The sequence below is a fragment of the Pyxicephalus adspersus genome, chromosome 6 (genome assembly GCF_032062135.1).
Source record: "Pyxicephalus adspersus chromosome 6, UCB_Pads_2.0, whole genome shotgun sequence".
NCBI classification, from domain to species: Eukaryota; Metazoa; Chordata; class Amphibia; order Anura; family Pyxicephalidae; genus Pyxicephalus; species Pyxicephalus adspersus.
In genome coordinates, this window is record NC_092863.1 from 24361146 (window position 1) to 24374240 (window position 13095).

At 39.6% G+C, this 13095-nt stretch overlaps 1 protein-coding gene across 1 annotated transcript in view; it reads right to left on the reverse strand.

Moving 5' to 3' along the window:
- The window catches only part of SOST (sclerostin), a 20582-nt gene extending 9148 nt beyond the window's left edge, over positions 1 to 11434 (reverse strand). The window contains exon 1 of the mRNA XM_072413709.1: positions 11380 to 11434. Coding sequence (XP_072269810.1) covers positions 11380 to 11434 — 55 coding nt within the window. The remainder of the gene's footprint in view (positions 1 to 11379) is intronic.
- Positions 11435 to 13095: the final 1661 nt, after the last annotated feature.

A 13095-nucleotide genomic window follows, 5' to 3' on the forward strand; every position in this document is an offset into this window, starting at 1 on the left:
TGCCTGAAGGAAACGTCCTGGTGTAGATTAGCCCATGGGAATGCAGTCCGTGTAGACTAAAGCTGCATACACACGTCCAATAATTATCGTTAGAAACAACCGATGAACAACCGATTGGCCAAAAACAGGGACCAAGGACACCGACGAACGAGGATTGTCATTAGAAAATGAACGACCGCCACGGTGGATCTGATTGGCCTACGATCTTTCACTATCTATCATGTGTACGGTCGTTCAGTGATTGTGCATGTTTCTGCGGTACACTTTCCCTTTTACATGTCCCTCCCTGCATCGCTCAAACGATTGTATCTAGCGTGTGGACACTTTTGGTGGATTATATATGAACGATCATATTCTTACAGCATGTACAGAATTGTGCACAATATGATTGTTCAAGTATATTCGTGCATAATCGTTGATCGGTCGTAATCGTTCATTTTCCAACAATAATTATTGGAAGTGTGTACCTCGCTTTAGCCTAAAATAGATTTGATATGTGCTCTTTAATCTTCATGTGAAGTCCAGAGGTATGTAATAGTGTTATGTATCTTTTTATAATGTATCTTTTTATGTATCCTTTTACAATGTATCTCTTTACAATGTATCTTTTTATGTATCCTTTTACAATGTATCTCTTTACAATGTATCTTTTTATGTATCCTTTTATAACGTATCTTTTTACATCTGTTTGGAGGCTGTGGAAGCTCTACACAGTGCTGAAACAAACCCAAATTTTTCTCCCATTGACTTTAATGGGATTCGAATTCGAATTCGACCACCCTAATTTTTTTGCTATATTCGGCCGAATAGCTGTCGAATCGAATAGTGAGCTATTCGACCAACACTAGTTACTAATTACTGCTTCCTAAATATCTATGTTAGTTATGTTATTAGAAGAGATCACTTGTGCTTTGCAACATATTTCATTTTTTCTTCTCCACAATATCAATACATGACTCAAATGATGAAGTTCCATGCCCCCCTTTCCTACACACACACCAAAAAAAAATATGTTTGAACATCAGAACAATATTGAACTGTGATTTTCAGTCTTTTGAGTCTAGTATGAGTCAGCCCTGGCCCACTACAAATAAAGCAGGAAATTGCTCATTAAACTGGTAAGATAAGATAATAGGCTAGCCATGCACTAATCAAGGCCCAGGATGTATTTAAGCATTAAATGGAAACAGACAAGGAACTGTTCTTTTGAGATTGGTACTATGGTGCATACACCCCCAAAAATCTAAATGCATAATAATTGAAGTTCACTTAGATACCTTTTTAACTCCATCCCTTATTTAAAAAATGTTCAATTGATAAAAAAATATTGTAAAAAAATGTTAAACATTTAAAGATTTTGGAAACGAGTTTAAGTATCATCTAAATCTTTGCATCCAAATGCAAGGTCAGCTTACATAATACCGCCACTTCTTTGTGTATATGCTACAATATAGATGTAGAAAAAAAAAACACCTGTGGAGAAAAGTAAAAAATATATACTTACCTTATGCCTGCCTTTTATTCAGGAGAAAACAATATGATACTTTTGACAACATCTTGAGAAAGCTAAGTATTGCAAATCTTGCCAGAAAAGGCTTTAGTACAGTACAGGGCCACCTTCTTGCAAGATTTGGGATCCTCAGCATTCTCATGTACTTGCCAGAAGAAACTAAATGTCATAGTTGCCTACAAATTTATCTTTGCACTTCTGATCATGTATTTCCTATAAAATTTGTACTATATGCAAAAAAAGGTTAAAATCATCACATAGTTCATTGCAATACTCACCTCCAATAGCCTGTGTCTACCTATTATAACATAGTTATAACTTATTTACCATCTATCTAAACAAAATCTTCATAAATAAAAAGGTGCATTCTAGCAGATAATGAGCAGAAAATCATTCAACTGCAATATTTATTTTTTGGTTTACTTCAGGAAATTTCTGCAGTGTTCCGTGAGTAAATTAAGTCTGGCAAAGACTTTCATTCATTAGCTGACAACAGCAATTTTACAGAGCTTATGTTTACTCGTTTTACAATGACAAAATTGTTCCTATGCCAACAGATGCACTTGCTGAAAGCATCAGTTATGCAATAAAGTGTAATACAACTACAAAACAACTCTGAACATATAAATATATATACACATTATAAACAATATCACAGTATAAATTGGTTTACAATTATTTATATGGCATTGACACTATCTACATGGCTTTTAAGGAAGATCAGAACTATTAGCATCAAGTTAAACACAATTTTAGTATGTAGATTTTCTAAGTATTGACTTTTTACCTTTATGATCAGTAGTTTGATGCAAGTATCTTCCTCCATGCTTAGCTTGGTTCAGGGTATAATTATCATTAATGGTAGTACTTTCTATTATGGTCTTGGGATTTTCAGTGTCCTCCAGTTTAATTTCTGTAGCATCATTTTTTAGCAAAGACCATCCCAGCACAGGATCAAGTACAATGTGAGACAGTGTAAATGCACAGCACACAGCCAGAGAAATGTACATGATGGTGTTGCTGCTTCACTAGCTCATTCACAGTCTTAAAATGTTATTCAGACCCATATTATTCTCCTTTTTAAATGTTTTCTTCAGCAGATCCAGCCAATGACAGAAGAGATAGGATGGGCTTCTTGCCAGCTACATTCATGGTAGATAGGTGTCAAACAAGGGGGAGCCGTCTGGTAATTCAGTCCTACTAGTTACACTACTTGTGCTCCCTCCTACTATCTCATAACTGAAGCAGCCAAATTTATTGTCTTGGTCCCTGCCTGTGGGAGCAGCCTGGAAGCCTGCTAAGAAAACTCCCACACTTGATACAGCAATTTGGTTCTGAATGCTCAAACAGACTGTGAAGCAAAAGACAAAGCCAAAAAAATATATCTTATCTGCTAACTAAAGAACTAGCCAGTCTGTCCCTCTTGGTTTCTCTAAGCACTTGGAGAACAGGATCTAGTTTAATGTCTGAGTGGCAACTTAAAAATAACACGAATCACTTATTTTAGCTTATGCACAGGATAAAAAATAACACAGATTTCTGGAATGACAATGAGGTCATTTGTATTATCTGCTTCAGTTTGCAGTAAACTTATTTACGGCTTAGATTTTGTTCTGGATTTACATTTTTAAAAATAAGTGACTAATTGATCAGTGTTGTTAACAATTCTATTTAAATACCCAATTATTGAATGGATTTGATCAGAAATAATGTATGACAAAATTGAGAATAAAGCATACTGAGGCTTATTCACTAAAATTGAAGAAGCTGTTTAGTAAACAATATAAATGTTCACATTGCAAATCGAATAATAGTAAAAACAGTGATGCTGTGTTTACTTTGAATATTTCAACATGTGGAAAGTAACTTTAAAAAAATAGATTTAGGTTAGCACATGAATAAATAATTGACATGGTACATGTTCACTTTATTTACTATATTAAACATTTACAACCTAAGAGAACACTGTAAAAAAGTGAACTCCTTCCTTAAATAGAGAGCAGAGCTTCTCCATCTTTTGAACTAAGTTTGCAAAATTATAATTCAATGTGCTAAGTTAACATCCTAAAAAACCTCCAGTAAAACATACCTATTGTTTCCACTGTAGTTGTTTTTGCAAAGCTGTTCCCTCATTTATTAGTATTTTAATATTCTGCTAATGCTAAAGAAACTGCTCTTCCCTAGGAGCCTCAAAATCCATCTGACAAAGCTCTGCATAACAGTAAAAACCAACAGGGTTTCTTATCCTCTATTCAAACATGAGCATTACTATTTTGTCAATCCTGGTAAAAACTTAAAAATTGTTAAACAACTGTACCTGTATCATTTGTTTTTGTTTTGTTTTTTTTCTTCATACCATGATAATTTAAAGTTTTTATTCCCCCAGTGGCCCATTGCAGACTTCAAGTTGTATGATGACCTTCATGCAGTTTATTCTTGTGTAGCACAGCTGAACAGCCCCCCTTGTTGCACTTTATTTCCCTGGGCTGCATGGGGAGTCTCGGTGCTGGTGTCTTTAAGTTATATTAGGGAGTCAAGCAAAGGTCCTTACTAAAAACCCTTAATTTTTCAAAGCAGAAGGCCTCCATCAGCCACCAGTTGGTATTGATACATTTTTAGGACATTGTATACTCCTTTAGTGGCTGCTGCCCATGGCTAAGGAACATTTTCTTTCTCACACAAAGAAAAGTCATGTCCCCATACCTAAAACTGTATCATGAACAAAAAAAAGAAAAAAAAACATGACCAAATAGTAAGGGGCCGGAGCAGGCGATAAACAACAGTGGCAAGAACAGTGGCATAACTACAGTCCTATAAGACCCCATATAGATTTTGGGCCTGGAATCCCCCTTGTGCACAACTACTGATGTTTGGTTTTTAGCTACAGGTATGCATATGTTTGAGGCCCTGTGTTTGTGACAAGGCTCTTACAAATTAGGACATTAGAAGTGTTTTTTTACATTAGAATTCTCTTTTTGAATCTGGCCCCCCCCCCCCCTTTACATCAGATACCCTGCTTCACAATAGATCCCCCTCTTTGACATCAGAGCCCTCCTTTACATTAATTTCCCAACTGTATTTCAGAGTCTTCTCCTTTCACATCAGTAATCTCAACTTCACATCAGAGTGCCCCTTAACATCAATGACTTGCAGAAGAAATATTTTGCTAAACACAGCTGAGGTTGTGGGTGATCTTAGGGGGATGAGCTCCTTCTGCAGCCTCTTCTAACTCTTTAATGACCAAGAAAAACTCTGCACTTGTTTCTTTTTGCATATAAAAGCACAACTTGCTCCAGAACTCAATGAATGTCTAGGCTCCATAAAGATTTTGTTTTTGTTTTTTTTTTGCTTTATTTGTGATTAACTCATTCAGGTATTTATACAGTAATGGACACCATGCTACCTAATAATATGTTGAGACAAACATCTGTCCTAATTACATTTATTAAAATAATGCACCTGTTCCCACTCACATACAAATTCAACTTAAGAACAACCCTACAGTCCCTATCTCGTATGTAACCTGGAGACCACCTGTAGTTTAACCCTGTCTGGACCAGATAAATTCTGTATAATGGTTTTGGTTTTTCCAGTTTCCCGCCAAAGCTGGTAGAAGGGCTTGATGCACTTTAGTAACTATGAATATGGGGACCACTTTCTACTCTCTTTTGATGAGATAAATACCACTAAATTAAAGATATGTCATTTATATATTAAGTAATATGGAGTGGAGACTAAGGTGAGATGAAGAGCTAGTGATAATTTCATCTGGTTGAATTTGTATGACCTGCTATGATGTAAATGATGAGATCAATAGAGTGGAAAAAGAAAAGCCAGTGTTCCTGGAACAGGAAGAGGTGTGAAATTCAACCACACAACTGAAATCAAAAACCCAACATTTAGAATTACATATTGCAGACTAAGTAATTCAACATCAAATCTGTATATAATGTCACATTTAGGTTTATCTAGAGGAGGGTAGCAGAACCAGTAACCCAGGTTGTAAAGAAATATATTATGCCATTTCATACTAAAATTGAACAAGACTTAATAAACAGCCATTGGGGTTATGTGTGAGCCTGATAGCCTAATTATTGTCCTCAGGCACAAGACATTGCAAATTAATATATTAAGATGAGAATGGCTGCAACTTGTCTCAAGTTAGGTGCCTTGTGGTGCCTTTTATGCAATCCCATATTCAGTATTTTTAATACAGTACAGATGTATTATTAATAATACTAATAAGAATAATATTTACAACCAACATATTATGCAGCGCTGTACAGACAGGTACAGACAATGACACAGGAGGAGGAGAGGACCCTGCCCAAAAGAGCTTACAATCCAAGAGGTGGGGAAATCAGCACACAATAGGAGGGGGTGTAAAAATGGTAGGTAAGTAGTGAGGGTTTTTGGGAGACAGAAAAAATGGTAGGCAAGTTTGAAAAGATGCGTTTTGAGTGCCTTTTTTTTTAACACACTTTTTAAAATTTTTAAAAATACAATGTAAACATATAACACTATAACTCACATAAATTACAAATACAAGGATACAGTTCTCTTTTAGTACCAAAACTTGTACATGACTACCAATATTGACATTGAAATCACATTTATCCTTTATAATATCTCAAAAAAAAATCAACATATTTTTTCGTATATGTCTGAATAGTAGAATTCAACCCATGTGGCCCACATTTGCATAAATTGACTGTATCTGCCCTGTCAAGGAAGATAGATCTGGACTCCTCCATCAGGTATGTATCCAAATGGGGGGAGTATTTTCAGACTTCCAATACAGTGGTATTAAGCTGCAGGCAACATTGAGAAGACGTAGCGTTTATGAGAATTTGTGCGCTCCCAAGGATTCCCCCCTATCATGGAGAAGACATGCCGCCAGTGTGAATGGAAATGTGTTACCATGTGTTACAATCTGTTTGCCAATGCTACATACTTGTTGCCAGTAAATCTGTATCACGACTAGGGATGAGCCAGCGAGATTTGTATGTTTTATCTCACTGCAAATCGCTTACCGAGCATTTAAGCGAGAACGGCCTTGTGATTCGCCATGAGATCATGTTCTCGCTGAACAAACAAAGGAAAAAACAGAGGGCGGGAGCGGCTCCCAGGATGCACAGCAAGGCCCAGCAGCTCAATCAGGAAAGATCTGAGCACAGGCATATATACAGGGAATGAAGGAGGGGTTAGTCAATCTATCTTGTGTTCTGTGTGAAGGATAAAAGCAGGGAGAGACGTGCATTGTGATAGGGACAGGTTGGGAGCCTTCTGTATATATACAGATATAGCAGTTTTTGATGCCCCCTTGTGCTATGTACCAAAGGAGCCAGTTTGCTACAGAAAAAAATTTGTCCTACTCTCAAAAAAATACAGAAATTTCAGTCTGATATCTCTTGCTATTTGGCAAAAAAGCTAGTTTGCTACAGAAAAATTTCTGTCCTACTATAAAAAAATACATATATTTCAGCCTTTGATACCTCTTGCTATTTACCAAAGAAGACAGTTTGGTAAAAACAATTCTGTCCTATTATAAAAAAAATACAGATATTTCAGTGTTTGATACCTCTTGCTCTTTACCAAAGAAGAATGTTTGGTAAAAAAACATTTCTGTCCTACTATTAAAAAAATACAGATATTTCAGTGTTTTATACCTCAAGCTATTTACCAAAGAAACCGTTTGGTACAGATTGATGCAGGGGAAGGCGTGGCGTTGGGTGACCTGCCGCATCTGGCAGGGGGCATACTCCCTGGGAGTGTCCATTGTAGGACAGCAGCAGCAGCAAACTGTTGGAGGCAGCAGCACAAGTGGTCAAACAGGTTTGAGATGTGTGCAAAACACAAGTACGCTGGTAGATGTATTGAGAGGGCGGAATAAAATCATACAGCCACGTCATGTGGAGAGTATTGGGGACTGGGTTTCAGAGGCCTCATGTGCAGCAGGCTCTTCTTTTGCAGCAGGCTCTTCTTCTGCAGCAGCAGCAACTAGCACAGCCGTGACAGGAGCAAAAACAGGAGTTAGTGTGGCTAATGTGCCTGTACCTCCCGATGACTCTCCCTTGATGTTTGACGAGCAGCCTGAGGATCTGTCATTGCAAATTTCAGAGCAGGAGGCAGACTTTGAGACCCTTGGAGAGTGTGGTCAGCACTTGCTGGGTGAGGGTTCTGGATCAGTGGCTGCATTTGCAGATGTTGGCTTTGATGAAAATGAGGATGATGATGACCATGATGTCACCTGGGAACCACCAGTCCATGTAAGGGGTAGCAGCAGTTACGAAACAGACGTAGAGGAAAGGCAGCAGAAACAGCAGCAACAGACTGAGGATGGAAAGGGCCACAGATCTGTCTCATGTGAGTCCCATAGAACACACAGACAAGTGGCCAGAAGCAGGGGAACAGTCAGGGACGATGTGACCGTGGGGAAGATGGAGCTGGAGTAGGCACAGGGCACCCAGCAGACACAGGCAAAGAAAAAAAAAAGCACCTCCGGTGTGGTCCTTTTTCACGCTGAAAGACGATGACGGGTGAGTAGCAATCTGCATCCTGTGCCACAGGCACATCTGCAGAGGGCAGGCTGGAACACATTTGGGTACAACATCCCTGCTATCCCACATGCGCAAGAACCTTAAACCAAAGTGGGAGCAGTGCTTGTGTTCTCTTGAAGGAGGTCCAACCATGTCATCCTCTCTTCTTCCACTTACATTGACTCCTTCTCCACCTTCAACTGTCATTGCTACTACATCTAAGAAGATTGGTGCCAGCCAGACTTCTAGAGGCGATGAAGTATCAGTTTCTGCCCACAGGTTTTGTGGTGTCAGAGGAGGTCGGTACTCCAGTGACCCCTTCAGCTCCCCTAACTCAGTGGGTGGCCTTGAATAGCTCAGTGGGTGGTAGCCTGCATGAGGCAATGCAGCACCTAGTACCCCCACCAAGGGGTGTGATGGGAAAGGATGGTCCACCCCAGTCCTCTCCCTCCTCCTCCTCCTTCTTCATTCCTTCTACCACCAACTCCTCTCTTTTCGACATGGGGGTTGACGTACATGGCTCTATTCAATATGATTGTATTACACACTTCTGGTTGTCATTGACGATGCACTACACCCAGCTCTAGATGTCAGTTACCAATGCGCTCCACGCTCAGTCTCAGGGCCCACCGCCTCCTCCTGATGCTGTTGATGCTGCCGCCTGTCAGTACTCCATTCACTATAATTGTATTATTCACTTCTGAGTGTCATTGATGATGCACTACACCTAGCTCTAGATGCCAGTTACCAACGCTGTCCACTCTCCGTCTAAGGGCCCACCGCCTCCTCCTGATGCTGTTGCCGACCTGTCAGTACTCCATTCACTATAATTGTATTACACACTTCTGGGTGTCATTGACGATGCACTACACCCAGCTCTAGATACCAGTTACAAATACTGTCCACTTCCAGTCTCAGGGCCAACTGCCTCCTCCTCCTCATGCTGCTGCCTGTCAGTACTACATTCACTTAACTTATAAACTTCTGGGTGGCATTGACGATGCACTACACCCAGCTCTAGATGCTAGTTACCAGTGTGATCCCTGCTCCGTCTTAGGGCCCACTGCCTCGTTCTCCTGCTGTTGCTGCCGCCTGTCAATACTCCATTTACTAAAATTGTATTACACACTTTTGGGTCGGTGGGATTGACGATGCACTACACCCAGTTCTAAATGTCAGTTAATAATGTGGTCTACGCTCCGTCTCAGAGCCCACCGCCTCATCCTGCTGCTGCTGCCACCTGTCAGTACTCCATTCACAAAAATTGTACACTTCTGAGTGGCATTGATGATGCACTACACCCAGCTCTAGATGCCAGTTACCCAAGCGGTCCTTGCTCTTTCTCAGGGCCCACCACCTCCTCCTGCTGTTGCTGCTGTCACCTATCAGTACTTCATTCTTTCAAATTGTACACTTCTCAGTGGCATTGATGATGCACTACAACCCACCTCTAAATGCCAGTTACCAATGCGGTCCACACTCCCTCTCAGGACCCACTGCCTCCTCCTGCTGCTGCCACCTGTCAGTACTAACAAAAATTGTATTACACACTTCTGAGTAGCATTGACGATGCACTACACCCAGCTCTCCATGACATTTACCAATGCAGTCTCCCTGGCGATAGCTGACCAGAGGCCACACACTGCTAATGCTCTCGCTGGCTCTCGCAACTTTAGACTTTGGGTGGAATTCCTAACACATGTCTTCCAGGTCATGATGCCAGCTAGCAATTATTATTATTATTATTATTAATAAACAGTATTTATATAGCGTAAACAAATTATGCAGCTATATAAATAAAATAAGGGTGCGTACATTAAATAGCAATGCATTCTTCTGCTGTTTTGACTGCAGAGACTGTTGCTAGTGGGTTAAGTTCACCCTTTCTTAATGTCCTAATGTTTATTCTGCCTTCTAGACGCTGTCCATCACGCAAAAATTTCTTTTTGCCTGCTGTCACTTTGCCTGCAATTTCTGGAAAAACAAAAGGTCCTTTGGAACTTGTGTATTTGTCCCTTGTTGCCACTGCTCTCCTACATATACCTATCAAATTTGGTGGTTCTAACATGTATAGGGGCATTGCTAATAATATTTAAGTTTCGACCCATTGACTTTAATGTAATTTGCGAAATCGGTTCGCCGGAATTTCACTGATCCATCAGAGGCTCGAGGAAATTTTCGCGAGACTGTCGGAGGCTTTCCTACTCATCCCTAATCATGACTACCAACCACGACCACCTGTGGGCATGACCACCAAATATGCAGCTTTGTTTCCTCGGCTGCCTGACATCGCCGGCATTGATCCATAGATTCCGAGAATCATGATTCAGTGAACATAATCTGGGGTTGTGTACCAGTGATAAGACGTCTCTTGCATTTTGGTACTTACATAACATTTGTGTGCTATAGTACACATATTTGGCCATTGTGTGTCTGAAAATTCAGTTCAGGGGGCTGTTTTACATATTCTTATAGATCTAATGTAACCTGTTAAGCGCGACTCATTAAGTTTAGTGTATAGGTAGTAGACTGTATGTCGAAGAGGCTATCCCTTGAGACAAATTCGGTCAAATGCTGAAGAGGCAATTAATGCTTTTTCCCTTTGCTAATTTTTGCAATATAATGTTTTATTGTAGGTATGACCACCAGGGTGGTGAATCAAATCTTTATTCATCAGGTCAATTAGCTCCTCTCCAGTCTTGGGCCTGCCTACTGTAAGGAAGTCTCCCACCTAAAGTATGATGTTTTTTTCTGCAGCATCATTAGTAAGTTTTATTGCCCTCCGATGGTTTAGGGTGATGGGGGATAAATCCTGAAATAAGGATACTGTCTCTCCATTGAAACCACTTCCTGTTTTTTTCTGGCCATATTGAGGATTTCCTCTTTTATTGAAAAAACTGCAGGCAGAAAATTACATCACATGCGGTGTAGTATCAGGACCCTTTTGGCGTAATGCCCTTTAAGTCCACTCAAAGTCTATAGGTGAATCCGAAGTGCGTTCCAATAAATTGATGAAGAGGGATCTAACTGCCGATTGTTAAGGAGGAGTGGAGGTTCCTGATTCTAACATGTCTCCTCCCCCTATTGTCCAAATCTTCCAAGTGTCTGTTCATTGCAAAAAGATATAAGTTGGCTTATGGCCAAGCTAACATGATATGGCCTTGTCACGTTTATTTCCAACATGAACAGTTTTCTCAACCCATGTAGAGAGGGATGTTTTGTCAGATTTGAGTTCAGATATAGCAGTGGTGAAGATGTGTTTAATATCTCCTGCCATAGCTGATAAGTCATCCACAGTCAGGGATCTATAAGATACAGAGCGCTGCCTACCTGCTGTGTAGCAGAGGGAATCATTGGAGTTTTCATCTTCCTCCTCGGACCCCATCTTGGAAGATCCAGGCTCCTCAATCTGTGACCATGCAGCTTGGAATATATCCGGCAGATGATGGGAATGTGCACCCAAATCTGTGGGGGGGTTCCTTGTGCAGTGTCCCTTTAAAACTTTTGCCCATTTTAGTGCTGGAAGGTAGAAGTTTGAAAGTGGTTCTAATCACAATTTCCTCAGCTATATAATGGGCCGCTACCCCTAAAAAGTGTACATTATAGAAGGAAGACCAAGAACAGCTAGGGTTTTAGTGAGGCAGAAAAACTGTGTATTATAAAGAACAATTCAATTCATAGTTTCACATAGGAAACTAGTACAATGTTTAAAACAGTCTTTCCCATATGTAAAATCATGGGACAAGTGACCGATGACCTATACACAGTGATATCCCTAATAAACATCAGAAAAAATAAGGGAGAAAAAAAACTTCTTGTAGCCAGACGCGTTTCACCTGTCAGCTTCTTCAGGGGATTTGAAGAATGTTTGGTTCAAATTTTGAGATGAGATGGAAAAAAAATTTAGGGGTTGTCACAGGGATAAATATGGATTAGTGATCTTACAACACAATATCTGTACAGCCAAGGAATAGTGATCCTGTATAATGCAGAGTTTGGCATGCAGGAGGTGCTTCTCAGTTTTGGTAAAGATGAATGTAGAAGAACATTGAAGAAACAGAGACTTCTTGCTATAGATAGAGCTTTTACAGACACGTGTAAAAACAATCAAAGGTGTTTATTGTTCTGATTTATTCAGAAAATATGGTGGGATTTATACAAAGTAAAGTAGTTGGTACAGAGAAGTAATTAACCACCTGGCCGGTAAACCCGACCTTGGTACGGGATAATAACACTTGCAAAAAGCGTTAAACCCGTACTTTTTTTAGGTGGTTAACAAACGTTGTATTGTAATCCGATTGTCATACATTGTATGACAATCGGATTACAATTGTTGTATTGTAATCCGATTGTCATACATTGTATGACAATTGGATTACAATTGTAAGAATATACTCACCCTGTCCCCGCAGCTCCTCCGGACATGTCCGTCCTCTCTCTTGCTTCTTCTCCCGGCGAGTGCAGTGACAATCTCCGGGGTTTCCCGGTGACGTCGCTGCATGCGTCGGTGCGGGAGGTGGGGCGGGAAATTTAAATAACCTTTTGTATTGAACTCAATACAAAAAAGCTGTATTGAGTCCAATACAAACAAATCTTTATATAATATATATATATAATTGTATTATATATATATTATATAAGCTACTGTACACATACATTACATTATACACTATTTTTTTAAAGATTTTTTTTTTTTTTATGTTTTATAAAAAAAAATGTATTATTAAATTTATAAAATTTTGGACATATTTCAGTGAGTTATGCAGTAATTCGTTGTAATTCGGTGAATTATAGCCTACAATCTAAAATAAATTTCCATGCAAATAATTTAACACTTTTTGCATGGAAGTTTGGAAAGAATTAGAATACCCGGCGTTCGTGTATGCGTCCCTCAGCAATTCCTGATGATGTCCGTGCATGCGCCCGACGATGGGTTCGTAGCGGGAAATTCAAATATTTTGTATTGGATTCAATACAAAGTCCTGTATCCAATCCAATACAAAATATATTTATGTGGTTTTGTCTATGGGTATGTGATGTTGGACT